Raw genomic sequence first — 22,204 nt, 5'->3', positions numbered from 1 at the left:
TGAGGGAGCATCATTCAAAGTAGACTTCTCACGCTGAATGAATTTTTCATAAGTTAATTGTCTCCGTCCTTTTCATGAATTAAATTAAACTGGGAACATCAAGCATATACTGTCAGCTTTAGCTTCAGGCATCTTCACCTTTAGATAATTTCTAACAGCAAAGGATGGTTCAAAACATGTGGCTGTTAACACCTTTCAAATCAAATCAACTACTAACAAAAACCCAAAGGTAAGCCTTATTCATAGATGACACTTCATCTTGTACCATTTAACAAGGAAGACAGACAAGAATGATACCATTGTTCATTTTCATATCAATTGGCAGAAATTATCTTTATTAGAAAAATGAATTTTTCATATATTTACAATTTTTACATCATTTTATACTTGGCACGTGTGTTTTCCCCAAATAGTTATATACATTTCGGTACACACAGACATTCGAGTCCCCCATTCCCTTAATGTTTTTCTACATATTTAACAAAAATGAAGAACACAATACAATTTGTAAGACAACCATAATAATTATATATTTCTCTATCATAAAAAGTTTGAAGCAAACATTTTTTTTAGATATGTTTCAAAATATTTATACAGTATTAGCACTCAGTCATGCACTGGGTTGAAATATGGTCGGGGTGAACTGCTGTGAGACGGTATGCGTGACGCGGGAGGGAAGTGCGTGACTCCCAGCTCCTTCAAGCTGCGATGTGTGCTGTTGGGTAGATCCAGCTGCCACCAGGATTTCAAAGGCAGGGACAGAGGGGTGCGGGGGCAGCCGGGTGTACGCGTATCTCTAACACGACAGTTAAAACTGTGTGTGTACAGACACTTGTGTGTTAAAATTCACTTCAGTTTGCTAAACCTATCTAATAAAACAGGCAGTCACTGGAAAGTCAAAACTAGTTTTTAATTGTTCTCTTTTTCCCCAAACCCTTTCTTCTGAAGACTCCATTAGACTATGAATTTTATAATGAAATTCTGGATTCTCTTAAAAATTAATTATTTTCTGCTTGATTCCATTTCACCAATATTCTTTTATTTCTACTCTAACATCGTGATTTATTTCCCCAGGTGTTAAGAGGTCTTCAAACACCTACTCTTCTTTGCTAGCAATTGGAAATTTATAACTTACCCACCCTTTGGTTTGAAATATTACACTCTTGAGAGCGTTACAGTAAATTGCACTAGTAAATAACAGAAGTGGTCAGCTTTTTAATGTACTGTGTATGGAATCAAATGGTTCCAAGATTTCTGGTAAGATGTTATTTATGGAATGCAAATTTCTCCTACTGCAATGTAGATTAGTGCTCCGTGCAACCAGTACAAATCAGTACACTTGGAGTTTTTCCCCCATCAGAACAAGAATACTTTTCCAACTGTACTGATAACTAATTTTCTTTCTGGGCAAAATCCTACGTTAGTATTGTGAATTCTTATTTTCTCAAGATACAAATGAAACTAAAGTGGTCTTAGGATGACAACTGAAGATCCAACACAAATCTTCAGTTACATCTCATTTTTCAGAGTTCAACTGCAAATTACTTCTAATCAAACTCAAAATAGCAATACATTACTTGAAACTGTTAATAAATGGTTGTAGAATCTTTGTCACAATGCTGAATTTTTGTCTTGCCCCTCATTCTCCCCAAAAACTTTATACATATGCATATATATAAAGCTTATATATAGCTTATACATATACATGTATGTATACAAAGACTAATCAGGACAACACATTAAATTTACATTGTTCAAGTAAACAGGTAAAATGTTTTTAAAAGTGTAATTTGACATTTTAAAATTTCTAGTGGTTTTTGTTTAGCAGCACAGAAATATTAGTGTTTCATCTAAGCCAGCAAAAATTGTTAAACAGGATGAAAGGAAGCACAAAATGCCCTTCAGGTTTAGTGTAAATTTGAATCTGATGAATTAAAATTAACATTATGAACTCAGAGGTGAAGTCCTTCTGAGAGAACCTGAAATGTATGGATGCAAATTTTGCATAAAAATAGCACACTTAGTTAAGAATCAGGTAGGAGTTTGCCTAACACGTTAATGAATTCTGTTTGTACCTTCTGGTTTCCACAGGGAAGACACAAGATATACTGTGCATGTGCATGTGGGTGTGAGGTGTGAAGACAGAAAGATCAAGCTGTTCTTCATCAGTGCAAAATGGATGTTCTGAAGTGAATAAGACTATTTCAAAATATTATAGCTGATATAAAGTATAAACTGTAAACAGTTCTTATTAAAAATTGCACTAGCTTCCTTCCTAGCTGCACACAATTTTACATGATGCAATTTCCGTATCTCTGCAACACGAGGTTTGGTTTTCGTTTTTTTAATTCTGAGCGTGAACTGCACTAAGGATTTGCTCTCCCATCATTCACTCACACATCCCTATTTAAGTCAATATCCAGACGTAGGCCTGGTAAAAATGAGCTAACCAAAAATCTTCTTCCTGCAGACGAAGGGCTTGGAACCAAGTTCTTCTCCAAGACACACTTGCAATGAACCGTAGACAAAATTTGACCCTACAGAATTTTCTGTTTCTGGGTTAAGGTGGAAAAATTATTAACTATCCAACTCTCTCTTTGTAAAAAAGCTCAGGAATTACTTCAAACAAATGATTCCAAGGTATTTTTTGTCATAAGTTTTGGTCAGAGCACTGTAAATTTAGAAAAGAAGCCGAATACCACAATCATCTCTTGGTCAAAATCTCCACATCATCAATAATAGCAAGCTCAAAAGCCTGTGCATCGAGAAAAGTGATTCTGACTTAAACACCACTGCTCATACCGCCTCTGTGTGCTAAACCAACTTTGAAAACTGCCCAGTCTGCATGGAAGAATACACGGGCGCGTACTAGAATGCTAGTGCACACACCAGCTGGTCTTTCCTGGGAAGTTTTGGGGTTTAGGTATCCTTCCTCAGCTACCTTAAGTAACATGTTTAATGACCAGGTGTGGATCGCGTAAGCCGTCCAGAATTTTAAAGTCAGTCACCAGGCCAATAGACCCTCTCTGGCCGTGAAATTTCAAAACAGTACGAGAAGACATCCTTTTCCTATGGCTTCGTTAGTTACAGTGAGTACCATTTCCAGCTCTTTCAGACAGGAACTCTCCTCTGATGTGTTTTCACGTGTCCTAGCACAATGCCATCCTGATCCCAGCAAGTCCTTTAGCCTCTTCTGTAACAGGTATCAAACACTACAATAAATGCTGCTAGAGGATTTGTGGATTTAGGAGGTTTGGAAAAGAGAGAAGAGAATCACTTAAAATAAAGCACTGCTGAAATGTGTCCCACGGCTTTGGGAGATTACTCACACATGACTAGGTTGGAGTGTATGCACGCACGCGTGTGTATACTGTATATATATTTAGGTTAACAAGTTTATTAATAAACAGCTTCTTATGGTATTTGGTAATTAAAATATCAGGCTTGTATCATTCAAAATAGTGCAACCTACATAGCAATATACAGGAAAATTACACACATTGTTCCTATTACCATTAATATGCTTGTGCATATCAAGATGACAGGATACCCTTTTCCATAGGATTAACCTTTTGCATATTTAATTGTATTCTTTGGCCCATTTTCCTGTGAAACCTTATATGACAACATAAAGACTTTGGCTTTGAAAAAGAAGAAAAATCCCGTTTTTTTCAGTGACTTTCAGAAACTTAAGTAGAATTCAAATCACTTTAGTTAAAAATTATCATTTCCTCCAGAAACCACACACCCCGCAGCCTGTCACAGACCACCCGCTAGTGTGGATAACTGTGAACCTCCAATTTATTTTTTTCCACTTTTGAAGATCATTTATACTTCAAATATTGCACAACACATCCTCCAAAATTTTTCTCAACTCCTCTAATCTTGTCCCAACAGAGAACAAGAAAAGTCTCCTTCCCCAATAGCATGGGAAGGCACAGCAGCCTCGTGAGGGCCTTCGACTGCATCACTGTGAGTCCAAATACAGGGTTTGCAATGTGAAACAGAAGCCAAAATACATTTCCAAAAGGTTTTTGCCATTAAACACCATTATTAAACGGGCTCAATAAAAAATTATCAGACTAAAGAATCATGTAGTAATGATGTAACACAAATCTCTTCAAAATGGCTATTCTTACGTACTGCAATGCACAAAACAAAAAAATGCATTCTCATAATGCATTTGCTGAGAAAAACATATCGTTTCTTCTAATAGTACTAGAAGTGCAAAACAAGACATTCCCCATTAAAATTTCATGTCACTGTAAATATTACCATTTGCCCACGTTAAAGCTTAGTACCATTTATGAGAAGTGAGGAAACCTTCATCAATTCCCAAGCAAAGTATCATCTCACTTGGAACTTTACAGTGCACTGAATAAGTATCACAATATTTATTGGTATTTATTTTCACAGTTTTATAACGTGCACATAGAAATATAATTTTTGAAATATATTAGTGAAAACAAATACTAATACAAAAGGGAAAGGACAAAACATCTAGGAGTATAACTGCTTATCACCACTACTTTGTAAGAGTTGGAGAGTCAAAACCATCTCTCTTTTAAATATGTAATACTATATTTAGTGTGGTTATCTACTAATAAAGGTATTGCATGACAACATTACAGCATGGTTATATTCTCTACTAATTTAGCGTTGTTTTCAATACAGGTAAAGAATTAAGCAAAAGGTAAAAAGTGTCATTTAAGTGCAAAACAACAAAAATCTGGTAAATAGTGAGGTAACTTAATTATATTATTTCTGGTTCTTAAATTACAGATATGACAAAATCATCACAAAATCAGCAGTGGATTCTTACAGCTGTTTAGACTGCCATTCATTTAAAAAAACCAGTTTCAACCACAGCAGATACATCCTGCAGTATGTAACAAAAAAGCTCATGAACCTGCAAGAACAACTAAGTGCATTTTCACTGCGTTGCAGGGCGATGCACGCCTGTAATCCTGACTTCCAAAGTTGCGGGACATTGGAAGAGCACGTATTTTTAGAGAGCATACTCTGTACACAGGTCGAGAGAAGCAGGGCAAAAAAAATTTAAAAACTTGACTGAAGTGAAATAAATGAGGAGCTTATTTACAGAGTGCAGTAACCCTCCCCAGCAGAGCAGAGAGAAGCGAGGCAGGATTTCTGCTCCCATTTAACAGAGCAACAGACACCAGAGAGCACAAACAACCACCTCTCCGTCCCACAAACATTGCTGCTACGCTGTAATGAAGGCGAGCATGGGATTAATTCCACAATGAAAGCTGAGCAGTAACAAGAATCTTACACTATGTACAATACGTGCACATCAGACAGAAGAGTCTGCATGATCAGAGCGATGTAAGAGACTTGATGGTCTTGAGGCTACTCCCATTTAACCACAGCTTCACAGGTGACTCCAGCCAGAGCAGGTTGAGCCTTTCCTCTATCATACCATATACCTGTCTGTACTTGCATTTACGTCCACAAATACATACACGCCTGTGATTAAACTGTGCTCCCTCCTCATGTTAGTAAATACTAACATGTTGCTAGTACATTTAAGTAAGACAGTACAGGCGAGTTTGGGCAGGTAAATGGCTCACATCATAAAAGTCGTACTTTAAAAGGCCTTTATGCTCTTTCTGAAGTTCCTTCAGCACTGTTACACTTTGAAGGCTCAGCTCTCAATAGGAAGGAAGTTTAGGTTAAAAAAATAACATTGGTAAAACAAACAATTTGAATGTATCGCTGGAAAACTGTTTTTACATCGCAAACCTGTACAGGAAAGATATCTACTTTAAAAGGACTTTTGAGCTAAGATAGGACTAGGGCTGGGAAAGGGAAAGTTTAGTAAGGGAATGTAAGACGCTCCATCTTGAAAGAAGCACATGATGTGATGATTAACACAACACAATCTAGCCAAGCCACAGGATGGTTACTGTTCTGTATTAACTAAGAAAGGATTTTGCCATAAAAGATCTGTTTTCACTAGGTTTTATATATCAAACATCTTTAATGCAATGTAAAACAACAAAAAGATTCACCTTTTGAATCCTTCCTAAATCCAAGCTGACTCTTAGACCCTTAGATTCATACCACAGTTCCTGTTCTACGTTGATGAACCCAGCAAGGGAAGGAATAGTACCAAAACCTTCCCCATCACTAAGATGCAAATGCTACACTGCAGAAATAGGAAAATAGCAAGTTATTCTACAAGGCATAGATTCTGACACTTCTATTTCATGCTGGATAGTCATGTGGTATAAAGAAAACGATGATACCGACTAGGCTGGGAGTACTGCAAAACCCACAAACGACAGGTGCTGCCTTAGTAACTACTTGTATAAGCACAGGAACCTATATGCACCTGCAAGGTTTAACTTGGTACTGACTTGCAGATTTAACTAGCAGATTTTTGAGGCTGGGGATAGACCATTACTTTTCTAAGTCCACCTAACTGAGATGTCTTAAGTTAGGAGCCTATACTTTCTAAAAAGTTGACAGAGAGAGGTAAAAATCTTTCAGGACACATCACACACATAACTGCTTCCAAGCCTTCAGTGCTCTGAACTACCACCCGGAGGGGGCTTTCTCTCTCTCTCCCTACTGGCAAGAGAAAGAGCTTAGCCTTCCAGCACAGAAACCCAAAGCTACACACACAGCTCTAGCTTTCGATTCCTTTAAAACTACGTAAAAAGATTTATTTTCACCAGGGGAAAAAAAAAACCACTCCTGATTTCCCTTGTGAGCCTTATTTCACTTCCTAAGTGTTCCTGAAAGATCATAGAGAAAGAGACATGTATTTATGAGATGCTGCCAAAACACGGTGAGCTGGCAGTGATTTCGTTTCTGTTTTTCCACAGCACTCTTTCTCCTAACCAAGCTTCTTAGATAGCAGAATAATGAATTCTGAGCAAAAGCTGCAAAAACATTAAATGAGATTTTCCAGAAATACAAAAACTCGTAATTCTCCTTAATTTTATCTTATATATTAAAATATCTTATTTCCATGCGTTTAAGTTAGTGGGTGGCTACACTGCTCTAAGAAACACAAGCAGAACACAAAATCCATTTGAAAGGAAGAAGGAAAATTTACTGTGGTGAAAAGGGAAAGACAAAAACATGAAGAAATTCTACAATGTCTTTAAAAGAGGAAAAAAGCAAGAGGCAGGTATGTCTATGTAGCTGTTTTTACCTCCATGTACCTACTCCATTCCTCAGCAATTCAATATCCTGCCTCCATAAAAGTTGTCATCCAGGAGCAGTGTAACACTACAGGACATGCTACCAAGAATGGCCCATATCATTTACAGCCTGATCCAGTTCCAGCTGGAGTCACGGGAAATCTTGGTGATAGGAATGACCAACAAACTGCTAGAGCTGTAATCAGGAAAATGTAACAAGTCACCAGCACCATCCAGAAAGGTACAGAAAGGATGGCCACTTATGCAGGAAGATTCTTTTCTCCTCTTCAAGAATAGCAGCAGCTAGAGTGAGAGAGAGGGAAATACAGAAAGGCTTGATCTCAGTTTAATTGAAAGTCAGTGCAAATATATCAACAAAGCTCAGGCAATACTCAGAATTCCACGCGCTCTACGGCTGAGCCTCACAAGCTGTGGCTTGTGGCTCTACTGTTGAAGATTTTTCTCCAACTTCTCAGCTTCTTCTTCTTTACACGTATACATCCGCAACCACACCAGCTACTCGCCTACAACCCTACACTTTAGCCTTTTCTTCCCCCCTTATTCACTCATATTATATGCCAAGATCAAAGCAACAAATGCATGCAGATTCTCATTCCCTCTACTTTCAGTATCTGTGTTTTGTTTTTCTTTTTTTCTCCTTTAAGGCAGCATCTTTTATTTCCATGTGAACAACTGCTGTGCAACGTTATCAAGTCTTCCCTCTGTCTCTTTAATTTGTTTTGGTTTAGGGGAGGTGGTTGTATTGCATATTTACTGCTAATAATAATAAAACTCTACAGTCACCAGAAATCTGCTCAAATCCAAAAAAGCAAACACTGCAATATATTTCTTTATGGCTAATTTGCTTGTACATTTCACAGAAGGATAAATCCACCTGGGTTTAGGATGTTTACCTTTGCATCTCAACAGTTTACTTAGAAAATGTTGTAAATGGGAATTTTTCTTTCCCACAACTTCACATACAGTACTTGTCTGTATATTGAATTATGTCTGTCTAGTTAGATAGAGATGATGGTATAAAAGACTTGGAGCAATTAACAAATATTTTGAGAGCTTTAAGACGATGTGAAAGACAAGAGCCACCACTGAGCTTTATGATTCACTTGGTAAAATTCTCAGCGACTTGCATGGCAGTTTTTGGTATGATATCAGCAAATACCATATCTGCTGAAACACACCAGGTAGTTCAAAATACTTAAGATTTTACTTAATATATTATGATTTGGATGGGAAATTAAAATTTGCCTGAAATATTTTTATTAAACTCATTGCAACAATATTTATGCCTTTAGTGCATTTGCCTTCCTGTAGATCTAAGACAAATAGTATACCTATGTCTTTGGGAAAAGGTTTTGGTTAATGAAAAGTAGTGTCCATCCCATAAAAACCCTAGCCCTGCTTAGCTCATACAATTATTCCTAAGAAATGTGAATCTCTGTAAGGGCAGGTGAGGATCTTCTGTTTCTAAAAACTACATCCATTGAGGAACCAGAAAGCATACCATGTGAATCAGGGCCAATAATTGTGACCAAACATTGAATAAAGAATACTCAAAACATATTTGCTCCGGACAGTGTACAGATACCCATAGATATGCTTTCTGAACATACTTCTAATAAAGTATACTGAGATTTTTGGAAGCTGGAAAGGGACTCGGAAGCCCAAATCTCATTACATTTCGTTCCTTAAAAAATACCGTCTTTCACCATCTTGGTGAACATACAAATACATTTGTAAATACCAAGAACTCTTTCTGGACTGTTTGGTAGTTAAAGTCAGCTTAAATCTGTTTAATAAAAAAATTGTAAACAAAATTCAAGAAGCTGTATTTTGTCTGTCCCTAGACATCATTTACATAATCTCCCATTTGCAACTCTGCTGTGCAGTATGCTATTCCAAATTAAACAACTTGCATACTGTACCTCTGGCATGCCGATTCTACAATTACAGCTGAGAGCCATGATTCTATTGAAAAGAGTTTCAGTTTAGAGAAAAGTTAGGGTAATATTCACATTTTCCAATTCACAGTGGTAATGGCTTCCCTGCTCGCTGTTCTTCAGTGAAATGTAAGGAATAATGCTTGAATAATCCAAACTTCCTCTACACAAAAAACCTAAAGCAATTCTCAGAGTAGCAGAGGAATGGGAGAGCACCACCTGTTGAATGCTTTCAATATTTAAATATATTAGCAATTATATTTACTTCTTTAGTTTAAATTAAATTTACAGCTGTACACTCTACTCATGAAAGACCTCCTCTCTTCCCTTCCACACTCCCTTATGGTTAAAATCTAGTGGGTTCTTTTTTTTCCAGCGGGGGCGAGGAGGGGTGTGTAGCAGACATTTTATTTGTGAAATAACCTGATTGATCTTCACTAGAAGTAAAAGTCATATAACAATGCATCCCTGTTATGCGAATATCTTTGTATTCCGGTAAGTGATAATAAAGATGCTGTTCCTTAGTTACGTGTGCATATATTCGATTTATGTAACAGACTTGATCAGAGAGGTTAAAAAAAATGGTCTGATGTTCAACAAATATGCACAATATTCCGGAAGGAAGAAGTCCCTTAAAAGGTGTTAATCCTTCACTGTGTATGCAAATAAATGGCACTGCGCTCCTCACTGATTGCACTGAACGTATGGCTGTCGGTGTTTGATACTGTATTAACAGCTTTAATACTACTAACGTACAATTAATCAGATGTCACTGATACATTATGAACAAAGAACTACAGTGGGTTGGGATTTGGTCTGGGAAGTGAAGGAATAAAAGAAATACTATACAGCCCTGAGTAATCACCAGTAAGGGGCAAATGCAAACTTACGTACACATTAGGCCTCAAGGTTACTAATAAAGTCCACAGCTCCATAGTAAGTGCCATATAGGGATATCTAAAAATATATACTCTGGATTAGGCAGCTGTGAAATTTCTGACAAGATGCCTGCAGACTCTTCAATGAACTTAGTTTGTAATGGTAAGTGCATGTGAAATATAAGAAAAGCATTTGTACATTGACATTAACCAATATCCATGGGGCCTCCTTTGGGTACACAGCAGTTCACATGTTTGGGCCTACGGCCTTCCCATTTGTTTTCTGTCAGTCTAGAATGAGCATACTAATTTTGTGCTAACACACTGTATTTTATTTATTAAGGTCCCGGGGTTTGGGGTCTTTTAATTATTATTTGGCTTTGAAAATGATTATGAAGTTAAAATATATCTTTGAAAGTCTAGCTTTCTGTCTCTCTTTTAGAGTCTTACTTTTGAAACTGTGCAAATGCATTCCTAATTCTTCTTGTCTGTGTCATACTACATGCATACCATATTGCTTATCCAGTACTAGAAAATCATTAAACATTTCTAAGGACAAAAGTACATTGAATGATACTTAGCAACATAAATTAGAGTAACCGAAATAGTAAAATAATTAGATACAAAACAGCATAGTTGCCAACATATATTGGGGCTATTTCAGCTTGCCATTTATATATAAAGCATACATAAATGGCTATTTTTTATCCTTTTCAACAAGACATTTTAAAAGGATAGTTAAGAGCATACTAGTTTACCTATTCATGTACAAAAGTACACTGGGAAAGGGAGAGGTTTACATATCTTTTACCATAGCAGGATACTAAGGGATAAATTCTCCCTCTAAGATGGTGGCAACTATTTTCTCTCTATAGATGAAGTGTTCGTGGAAAATTTAAACATCTGATTCAATGCTAGGCCTTTTCTTATACACACGTCTATTGCTACAGGAATTTAAAACCCTTGGAGTTGAGTACAAGCTATTCCTATTTGCAACGTAAGGCAAAACATGCTCTGAAATGTACATGTCATTATGGATCCGACCATCCCTGGAACAGTATGATGCTGTAGACTTTATGGATGACCTTAAATAATTATCATTTCTTCCTCTTGTTGGTAATGAATGTTTATAAAGATCAGCTGGACTTCGCCTAAGAGATAAGTGCTGGTCATCACGATACGAGTGCAGAAAGGGATTATCATCTGAGTGAACAGGATACAGGGACTTGCTCCGCTTACTGTCCTCTAGAGCATGAGTTAAAAGTGAGGTCTTGTTGCTCAACAGTTTGCTTGAGGGAACACTAAACATGCTTGCATATGGACTACTTTGTAGAAATTTCTCTCTTTCTTTCAAGCTTATACTACGAGAAGGTCTTCCAATATCAATTTCCCTGGACCTATCAGCGATATTATCAAAAGAATGTTGCCTGCTAATCCTCAACTTATTTTTTTTATGATATTGCAGAGCATTATTTTGTGACCAACTATGCTCATCTATTTCTTCAGGAAGTGATAAGTTCGTTGTATCCTGCAGCATCTGATCTTCTTCAATATCATATAGGTTCCCCATCCGCAAGCATGCATCGCATTTATAGGGAGATCTGCTCGAATAGTGTCCCGCATAAGTGGGCAAATTGGAAAGACAGCTCCTGCAGTGGGTGGAATTCTGTCTGTATCTATCGTTCATGTCGACTAGGGAAGCATTTTTATCTTTTAATGTGTAGTGCTTTGCATAAAGTTTATACTGGTCATTATTTGGAAGACTGTCTTCATTATGCAAGGGAGTCCTGTCAGCATGTTCTGCTTTCCTGTAGTTGTCATTGGGATCTTGATAAACATCAGGAAACTCTATAGTTTCTGGAAGGACAATGTTTTCGATGTACTGAGGTGTGTCCAAGCAGAATCCTGGCTCCTTGTCAGCATCAATTGTGTAGATTTTATCCCGTGGAGAGCTCTGTTTGGTTTTCAGATACGTCAGTTCCACTTCACTACAGTCTTTTGGGTATTTTGATGCTACTGTCCTTTTTTTAAAATTGTCCTTGGTTTTGTGGTGCTTGTTGTTGTTTTCAGGTTCCATATGGCAAGTAGCTCGGCTTGATGTCTCTGATACATCTGAATGGACAATCTCTTCAGGAAGGTATCTTTGGCTTTTCACTGAAAGCTGCCTGTTTTCATCTGACCCATTTTCTCTCTGGGAACCTTGGCTTTGACGTACAGATTCTTGACGTAAAGATTCAACAGATTTCCTCCAAAGCTGCCTGGGTCTGGAGTTCACTTTTGCTTCTGCTGTTACTGCAACCTCTACTGTATTTGGATTGGACTCATTCAGTGTGAGAGGATGCTGACCTTGGAAAACATAGTTGTTAAGATTGTCCTTGTGTCGATTGCCAGGAAGTGTCTGCAGTTCACTCATGTTGTCACCAAAAAAGTTGTCCTTTGTCTGAAAGGATCTGTTATCAGAAAATACCAAGTTTCCCTTATCCATGACCATATCCATAATCAAGGAACCCCTCTGAATAAAATCAGCTGTTCTTTTGGGGGAGTTAATTCTTGAAGGATTGATATTGGTCATATTTTTCGCTGTTCGCAGTAGTTTTAACATGTTGGTTTGGGAATTGGTCAAAGTAAAGTCAGGAGACTTCTTTTTTTCTTCAATGTGTACTCCATGAATGCAACTGTAAATACCCTGCAATATGAGTGATATAAAACAAATTAAATCACTAGGTATAAATTTTAAATACTTCCATTCTATTTTTAATTAGCAATAAAGAAAAATTAAACACTGCTTATCTAATGACTGGAAAGATTAAAAGTACATATCTATCCTTTTAGCATTTCTTTACATCGATACGGAAGAATAATTTCTGCCATATCTGTTGGAACTGTAAAGGAGAAAAATTGCCAGTATTTTACAAACCAGTGATCCGTGTTGGCCTCCCCTGCTTATTGCAGAAAACAAGATTAGAAGGGACCGCAAAAGGTTCCCTAGTCTCATCACAAAATGTAACTAACATTCAGTAATGGAAACTCTGTTATTTTAAACCAGTGACTAAGTTACCCATCTAAACAAGCCTGCAGCCAGGCTAATTTTCTTGGAAGTTAAGGTACTCTTCGCTTTCACTGAAATAAAAAGGCTTCTAGTCGTTGTATTTGAGCTTTTCTCTTTCCTACCCTAGTACATATGAAAAAATCCCAGCTCTTTCTAAAGCCTGAATTTGAGTTCCTTTTGAGCAAAAGGCTGAAGCCCATCTTTTAACTCCAACCTCTTTGGTCACTCCTGTGAGCTCAATTGACATTTCTGACATTTGAATTTGTAATTCTCAGAAATTTGCCTTTGAAATAAGCGCTTTTTTTTCCCTGCACTGGTTAGGAGAATTTCACATGTAAAAGGCCAAAAGTATAAAGTTCAAATGTAAAACGTGGAGGTTAAAGTGATATGCTTTTCTAGACAATCCCCAACAGGGCAGGGCAGAGTATTTTTAATGCAGTTCCAATACAGTCCAATTTACTCAACAGGGTAACTTCAGCATATTTTAAAGCAAATAGGCATTTTAGTATAATTTTCAATTCTCCTCACAGCAAAATCAATTACCTAATGAAAGTCCTATGTGTTTTAAAAAAAAAAAAGACATAAAAAACAACTAATTTGTCAAAAATATAAGAACAAGCACATACTTCCCTTATTTTATGACAAGTATCAGTTACTTGGATATGTAAATCCACTTTGGGTTTGGTAAAGTTATCATTAAAACCTGTCTTGGTGTCTAACCAAACATAAATGACAGTTGTGTTTGACCTTTTCTCATATGGCTTATTCAAGTTTGCTATCAAGAAAAGCTTATGAAAATATTCCAGTATATTTTTATAACTTAAAATCCACTTGTTTAAGAAATACACAAAACTGAGAGCTAATGTCTGTCATCAATTTAGCATTTATTTTGTTTGGAATTTTTTGTGGAAATTAATCCATTTCCTGCATCTGAGCAGCTCTACCATTTCTTCATCAAAATTTCCCCGAAATGTATTTGTTTTCACCATTTGATTAACGATTATCCTGGCATACGATAATTCACACCCTAGAATAATCTAATGGAGAAAAGACTTCCCGTGGAGTGCAAGTACATCCTAAGCCCACTGACTACTCTAGAGCATCACGCTGATGCTCTAACATGTATTTCCAATGTCCAAGTGGGAATAAAAGGAAAGGTAATGTTTTAGGGAGGTAGCATTTACTCTGTCTGTTGCCTGAAGGGAAAAAATGAAAGTAATACTAACCCTGCTGATTGAGAACAACAATCCCGGCCTATCTGAGCAGACTCCAGTGAAGCAGAATCTAAGTTTCCAGTAAAATAAGTGCTCCCAGACAAAGGTTATTAAACTGAGTGCCATGGCTGCTGCGAGCATGTAAAACACTCCTGCCATGTTGTCAATGTCCAGCTGGCTGCTCATGACTTCATTCTTCTCATTGTGGCAAATACCAGTCAGCCACAGGGTTTCTAACTCTTCCATTTCCCCTAGGGAGAGCAAGGAGTCAAACCAGTTAGAATGCAAAAATTACTGCTCACAGTATCCGAAAGTCTTTGCAAGTTTAAAAATACAGCACCATTTAATGCTTCATTTGTGGAGCACGTTAGTCTTATCTACTAAGGATTTGCAAATACAGCAGACTTCAACTCACAGCACCCTAGTTTCAGATGTCCTCAGATTTCATAAATTATGTGGGAAGCTGGCTGCTCTAGAAAGTAGGATCTGTCATTTGGGTAAAACTTTCTTCTGCTTGCTATAACTAGTATCACTTGTTACAGAGAGTGGAACTGGAGGGTTCCCGTCCCAGGGGATTCCTCCACCCCATCCACGAGAGCTGCATTTGGTGCACACTCAGACCTAGGAGGCTCCTCCCGTCCCAGTCCAATAGATGCCACCAGTGCGGCTCCCGTCTGCAGGTCCAGCCGGTAGTAAACCCACGTGTGTACTCCAGAGGTGCCGATGCACACACAGACCCTCACAGGCAGCAGTGTCGTTACCAGCACCCACACGGCACTCACAAACACAAATACAGATGGCCTGATCCTCCTCCTCCTGCCCAGCTGATGAGGACTGAAGTTTGCTAGTGAAACGCATACACCATCACTCATGATTCACAAACACACCAGTATGTACAGACCCCTCAAACACTGGCACGGGCTAAGTCTGTGCAATATCTGTGCCCAGACCCTATACGCCCCTTACCCAGGCACCGGCTTGGACCTCGGGTCTTTCCAGAAGTCCTCTAACAAATCACATCTGCCCCCAAACTCATAAACACCGAATGGAAAGCAAGATCACATCAAAACCAGCTAGGAACTGAGTTTAGTAAAGAGATGGGACAGGCTGTAGCGATCAGACACAGGGCTCAGTCAGACAAGCATCCTGATACACAACCAGACCCTTTTATGCCCTCTCCTCTCCATTTTCCTACACTTGTTCCTCCCTGATCCACTCTGACCTCTCCCTTTGGTCCTTCCCTTAAACATCGCAAAATAAATTTCACATGTTCTCACAATCCCTTTCAAACATGCCATAAGAAGTTTGCCCTTTCCTGTGAGACCCACGATAACCTTATTTCCCCTTTTTGTATAAGTTGCAACGTTCTCTCCTGACATGTCCGGTCTCTGCTATCGTCTCTGGTATCTCCTGTTCCCTAGGGCTTGGGTATCTGGGGATTAGATTTATTAGTGTTCTTGCCTCTTGTTTTATTTTTTATGTTGAACAGCCACTAAACAGATAACCTTACAATCCAGGTATCTACATATCCTTTGCATCCACATATCCCTTCCATATTTTTACTCCAGCCTCCCAGCCCAAGAAGATGTTTTTGAATGTTAAAAGGCAGACCATCCAAACAACAAAGATTAAATGGCAAGTTGAAAAATACAGCATGAGCAGAAGCAACCAGGTCCAGCAGCTGGCTGCCCCTAGACGCTGCACTGGGCCATCACTGCAGCAGTCATTAGTCACATTTCCTCTCATAGTTTACCGCGTTAGAGTGTTTGTAACTGCATTACAATGTTACTGCATTTCAGTAACAGGTGAGCTGATTCAGAGATGCAGTTTTAAACCACTTCTGATCTACAAGCACTTTAGAAAGAAAAGCACTTTAGAAAGAAAAGACATTATTTATCAAAACTGTCTGTTTTTCTTCCCCATAATACTTTTATTTATGGGAAAGCAATGACAATCACCAACACTGGATGTAAAATCACCCAAAGCATTATGTCCGAAGCTTACAGTAATGTTATATTGGAAATGGAAAGCTTGACTAGCTTTACCCATACAGCACATGCAGCAGATGAGGAAAAATAGTTGTATATGATACAGCATTAACTAAGTCTATTGTGTTTCATACACTACAGGCTTTTCTATAGAAAATAACTGTTACTTAATGTCTGGATACTTGCAGGAATACAGTATGCCCCTGTTCCTGTTTAAGTTTATTTTTTTAAATTTTTATTGTAACTAGTGGTATCTTTCAAATACAGTTCTTATCCTGGCTTTCTGTCTCTTTTCATTTTCTGTTTTCCCCCAGAGACCTGGGTGATGCAGTAACTGCAAACTCTGCCCACGTCACGTACTCCCAGCCTTTTCTCTCACAGTGCCCTGGACACCTCCCTCTGCTCCCTCCTGGCCCTCTGGATCACCCGGCCTTTCTTCTTACAGACTCCTCTGGCCTTTTGCTGCTGCCACCGCCTGCCTCCTGGGCAGCGGCAGAAACATAAATGGTATCATCACATGCCTGAAACAGAGCATTCCTGGTTTCTGGTTCTGGCTATGCCACATCCTTACTGCCATTAAAACACTTCATTTACTTAAAGCTAAGGAAGCAGATCCACTCGCTCTCTCTGTTGCATATTCTTAGACTTAGAATCCGTATTTCACCAATGAGATTTGGCCTCTGGTGAAGGACACTATCACTTAGCAGTGGTTTCTACTGCCAGCGTGGACAGAGGTGTGCAAGAAATTGCAATTGTTCCTGCCAAGATTGTTTTTGATATTGCATGATATATTAATTTTCAAATGTTTAGTGTTGTTCTTACTGAAGCATTGGATGTGCATACATGCCTTTTTACTCTCTTGGGGATATAGTCAGCTGAGTAATTCTATTATTATTTTTAATGACAAACTTCACTGTTTCTAGAAAATACAGCAGGCAATACAGAGGGCCAGAAAACACAGCATTAGCTGGCTCAGTGTGCTTCCCAATTTAGGATATAGCTTCAATTTGGGGGAAGAATTCCCATGCTACAGATCCCTAATCCTTACCCAGTGATTAGGGAATGCATTTTCAGTATTATAATCCATACCTCATTGGAGTAAAGAACAGAAAAAAAAAAAGGCTAGAAGCTATATTAACATTTCAGCTACCTTCAAGCTAGACTAGAAGATCAATAACCTGCTGTACAAGAGCATTTTGCAGGTTAGAGGGCCAGGGCACTAGGAAAGCTGCAGCCCACAGATAATTTGGATGTGTGAATTGGAAGTGGAACACAAGACTGTGACGGAGAAATTGCTTCTCATAGAATGTGAAGGAAAAATTGAAGTAGAAAGGACAAGTACTGAAGCACTTTAGCAAAGGCATTTCACAAATTTGTAAGAGAGATTATTCGGTTCCTAGTTAATTCTGAGTTTAGTTTTGTGCTCGAAGCATGAATTGAACCTCTACATCTGAAAAAGGCAGCGTATCTTCTCCAAAATTACAGTGCTCAATCTTCAAAATACCTAAGAGCATCCCCAAAGAAGAAAGTCAATCCTTTAAAAGTCTTCTAATCTAGGACATAGGAACAATAAATTATTAATTGTAACAGTATAGATATTGCACACTGTCGCCCCATAGATAATTGGGCTTCATTATTGCATTTCCATATCTTAGAACATTTGGATTTCTTTTGTTCTGCTAATCCTCAGTGGACTGTTCCCCTCATCTCTCTTTCAAGTCCTCCCCAAGGTCTATGAATAAAACTCACAGGGGCTATAGAAGAGAAAAGAACCCAAGTCCAAAGAGAGCACAATATTTCTGGCTTGTGCATTAGTAGCCGAAGCTCTGACAATCAGCCGTCATTACTTCCCACAGGAAAATTCACATCTCCCAAGATTGTCAAACATCAATTTGATTTGACTGCTTTGCCCTTTTACAATTCATAACAAAATTCACGAAGGAATTTAAACCTCTTTTCTATTACTGTTTCCTCTGCGTTTCTTTCCCTTTGGCATGTATATCTAAAGTAACTATTGATAATCCACTAACCTTTCCAAAAACGTCACTACAGAAACCAACCAAGCTTGTTTTGAGTTGAGATAAATGACAGTGCCCTGGCAAGCTACGAAGAACAAAGCATCCCAGAGTCTCGCAGATCCTGCTGTATAATATCCCTTCCATTATATCTGACAATGACAGAAATCACTGTTAATTAATACCCAAAAGTAATCCACAATTTTATAGATCACAAAGCGCTGTGAATCATTGGTTTGTCATATTTATGAAATGATATCTGGGAATGGACTAATTAGGCTGGTAATTCTGGTCTATATATATAAATCAGTTACCATTTACAGTATATATTTATATACATGTGTGTGTATATACACAGAAACACAGACACACAGACAAAACAGTTACTAACTAACTAATCGATTTATTGCTCTTCCTGCCCATTACATTTTACCCAAGATATATACAGAAGGCATAACATTTTTATTACAAAATCCTCAGGTATGAGGAATTTTTTAATTGGGGTGCCAATTCATTCCTTATAAAAATCAGCCACTTCCAAACTTGGCCTGGAGTTGGAATTCAAAATATTGAACTTTGAGGCTAGCTAAACTTTGGTTCAGAAAAATATCTTTAAAAGAATCACGTCCTTTTGGAAGAATGTTGTTGTCTTTCAAATCCTTTTGGGTGGTCTAACTTGTGAGGTGAATGTGTAGGGTGATGACACCTGTAGCAATGTATTAGTCTTGGCAATTGAAAGGCCAGTAATTCGTGATTACCAGGCAGTGGAGAGTTCAGTTGTCTCCTTGTGTGCGTAATTCTAATTAGCACATAAGAGCTCCAAATATTCCAGAAGACAGGCTTTGGAAATCTAAGTCAGCAACCTCAATATATATAAATACCAGGCCTCAATGAACCAAGTGTTAAAGGAGTTCAAGTCTGCATCTAATAGGGGGGTCTCAAGTTACTTATAAATATTAATCAGACTTATTTTAAGGCTTTTTGTTTTCACTTCAGGCACTTACTAAAAGGAATGTAATGCCACAATCATTTTCTACCTCCGTCCATGTGTGGACTAGATTAACAATTAAATGAATAGTTGCAGATTTCAGCAACAAAGGATATCACGACACTAGCACAAGATAAGAAAATGAAGAGTTGCAATATATTTGACAATAAAAATAGTGATTATTTTCTGTTTAATATGTTGACAGTATATTTAACCTGCAAAATTCACAAATAACTGCGTGATGCCTACATTAAGATATTTTTAAAATTTCAATGGCGCTGTATCATAAAAAGTCTGCCTCATTTATAGCAGAATCAGTATAAGCAAGTATTTTAAAGATCCATATTTCAAGCAATGTTGGGCCTCTGCACTATTCACTCTAAACACAGTATGGTCTTCTGTGATAAACTGCAAAATTCTAGCTCTCTCAGTGGTAATTCAAGACTATTTACAATGTTTTTAGGTTACAGCGCAAACAGTACTCAAATCCCTTTGTATTTCTCTTGGGTTTGACCCTGTGGCTATGGTGCTCTCTGCTCTGACCACCATTTGCACAGAAACGTGCCAGTTGGCCATTCTGGCTGAATATCCCAGAAGTGCCTTTCTTTCTACATTTTAGTGCAACACCTCTAGCATATTTCACACTTTATCATTCTGGGAAGGAGTGATAAACTGTCCAGTGTGTCCCCTGAACAATGTCTTCACAATAGAAACATCATTATCCAGACACAGAAAAGATACAGATCAAAGGGTAGAATTACAAGCTTTTCCTCATCATAGCCCTTAGCGGTTTTTGCAGGCTGTGGTAAATGTCATCCATCCCTGCCACCATCCTCTCGGAGCTGAAAAACATGCTGCCCTTTTGCAGTCACTGTTATTGTTGGAGACGTGTCGGCTCTCAGGGGTTCTTTTAGGGGGGTTATTGGTATCCCCAGATTCCCTTCATTTCCTAGGCCCAGCATCTTGTAAGGGTCTGGCATCCTCCCTTGGTTCTCAGCTTTGCTCATTAAACCACCTTCCCGAAAGAGGCAGTGTCTTCCCAAGTGATGGGCCAGCCATGAGATACTGACAGTTAAAGCTGTCTCACTTACGGGTCATTTCACTGACGTTATTTTGTTTTCTGAGTGTTTTTTTCCTCCACATCTACACATGCATCCAGGAAGATGCATGCATACTGAAAATTACGTGTTATTTATAAAACAAGAGAACCCCCAAACCCACATAATCCATCATTCTCCACATGTACTTACAGAAAAGCAGTTTGGGGTAAGATTTTCTTTTTTTTTTTTTGAGAGGGAATAACAGTTTTTCAATACTTGTCTGATGCCTTCCTCATGATTAGTAAGAAAAATAAAATCTTTCATTATCACCCAAGTATGTCCCTAGTTACAAACTTGCCAGAAATAAACAAACACAAAGTTTTATACTTACATCCAAAAAGAGACCAAACAGACTAGGATAGCCTTCTTTGCTGCTTATTTAAAAAGCAAATAATAAAATCAAATTGCTGCTCCATTCCAGGAAACAAAGCAAGACCTCTGAAGCTTGAGTGGCACCTGAGCACCTTCTCCCCTCTCCCTGAGGATACAAATACGGGGAAAAGTGACAGAGATGGAGAAACTAACCCTGTATCCTCCTGATGGCAAACCCAAGAGCGTACATCGATAGTCAGTAAGTAACAAGCATCAGAAGTGCTGCGTGCCTGGTAGCACCTCCACCCCCCTTCTCCAAGCCCAGAGCCACAGGGGTTTTATCATTCTCCTCCCCACAGCTGCTGACAAGCACCAAAGGGCAGAGTCCCAGCCCGTACAGCTGTGGGTCGAGCTTCATCCTGGTAGAAAAACACCCCCAAAATCAAACAAAGCCCATGATTTACCTCCTTTGATCTTCACTCTTGGGAAGTAAGCCAAGCCTAGGCTGGGTTTCAGTGTGACTTGGGAACGCAGCCAGATTAAGCACAGGCTCATGACAGTCCAAAATAGCAGTCAGAAGTCTGAGACACCGTTTGGTTTTAAAAGGTGTGCTGCGTTCAGCCAGCCCCGGGGGGAAACACCACCACCAGAAGTTTGCACAGAGTGTTTGATGGAGGGAAATTGTAGAAATAATAACAGACAGAGATATGACTTTGGAATTAGCTCTACACATGAGAAATGCTTGTCAAGAAGCCATTAAATAAAAGTTATGTGAGGGAAGAATAAGCAGCAAAATATAAACAGTGATTACAGTCAAAGTACTGACTAAGTGGAAAAGGAAACAGAAATGGTCCCTGTGAAGAATTTACTACGTACTGGTGTTCCACTTATCTACATTCTCTGCAAGAACAGTTATCCTGTCAGATGAGTAATTACATTAATTTTACAAGATTTGTAATTGGAAAAATGACTTTTTAATTTTGATTCTCTTATTATCCTCCAAATGATCACATTAAATTGCTAAATAATTTGTTTTAATATTTTTATAAGCACTAAAGTCTATGATTCACTGAGTTATTATTTTTCTTCTTTAAAAGACAGGTGTTTTTCTGCTCTACTTTAACCATGTAGGTTAAAGCCCTAGCTTCCTGCAGGTAATCACTGATGGTTCACAGGCTGCCTCAACTACTTCCTTAGGTACTCTGGAGGGGTATTTTCATCAAGTTCTTACATTAATTTTAACATCTTTAATTATTCTCGCACATAAAGGGAGAAGAAATCTATTTTATATGCCCCTTCTGGATCCAAAAAAAGATTTTGAACACTTCATGTGCTGTTCGCAAATGACAATTTCAGGGTGGTTCAGAGTGCCAGCCTGTACCTTCACCTTATCGCAAACCAAAACCTGGCACTGAGGTGCCAACAGAACATAAGAGAAACAGCAAACCTAAAACAAACTGAGGAAAAAATAATCTAATGGGGGTTTCTCTGGCAGTAGCATTTCTAAAATGGGCTACCGCTCTCTTGAGC

General features: G+C 38.3%; 1 protein-coding gene across 4 annotated transcripts in view; it reads right to left on the bottom strand.

The window, feature by feature from the left end:
- Window positions 1–314: 314 nt before the first annotated feature.
- The window catches only part of GRIN2A (glutamate ionotropic receptor NMDA type subunit 2A), a 197,260-nt gene continuing 175,370 nt past the window's right edge, over window positions 315–22,204 (bottom strand). For 2 of the 4 annotated variants that reach the window (XM_076350574.1, XM_076350573.1), the window contains 2 exons: window positions 14,284–14,522; window positions 10,629–12,694 (listed from right to left, as the gene is read on the bottom strand). In XM_076350574.1, coding sequence (XP_076206689.1) covers window positions 10,904–12,694; window positions 14,284–14,522 — 2,030 coding nt within the window. In that variant the 3' untranslated portion in view covers window positions 10,629–10,903. Of the gene's footprint in view, window positions 7,476–10,628; window positions 12,695–14,283; window positions 14,523–22,204 lie in introns of those variants that run through there. The other 2 variants (XM_076350575.1, XM_076350576.1) reach the window with 2 other exon arrangements.

Source organism: Aptenodytes patagonicus, chromosome 13, assembly GCF_965638725.1.
Source record: "Aptenodytes patagonicus chromosome 13, bAptPat1.pri.cur, whole genome shotgun sequence".
NCBI classification, from domain to species: Eukaryota; Metazoa; Chordata; class Aves; order Sphenisciformes; family Spheniscidae; genus Aptenodytes; species Aptenodytes patagonicus.
This window is presented reverse-complemented; position numbering and strand designations above follow the sequence as displayed.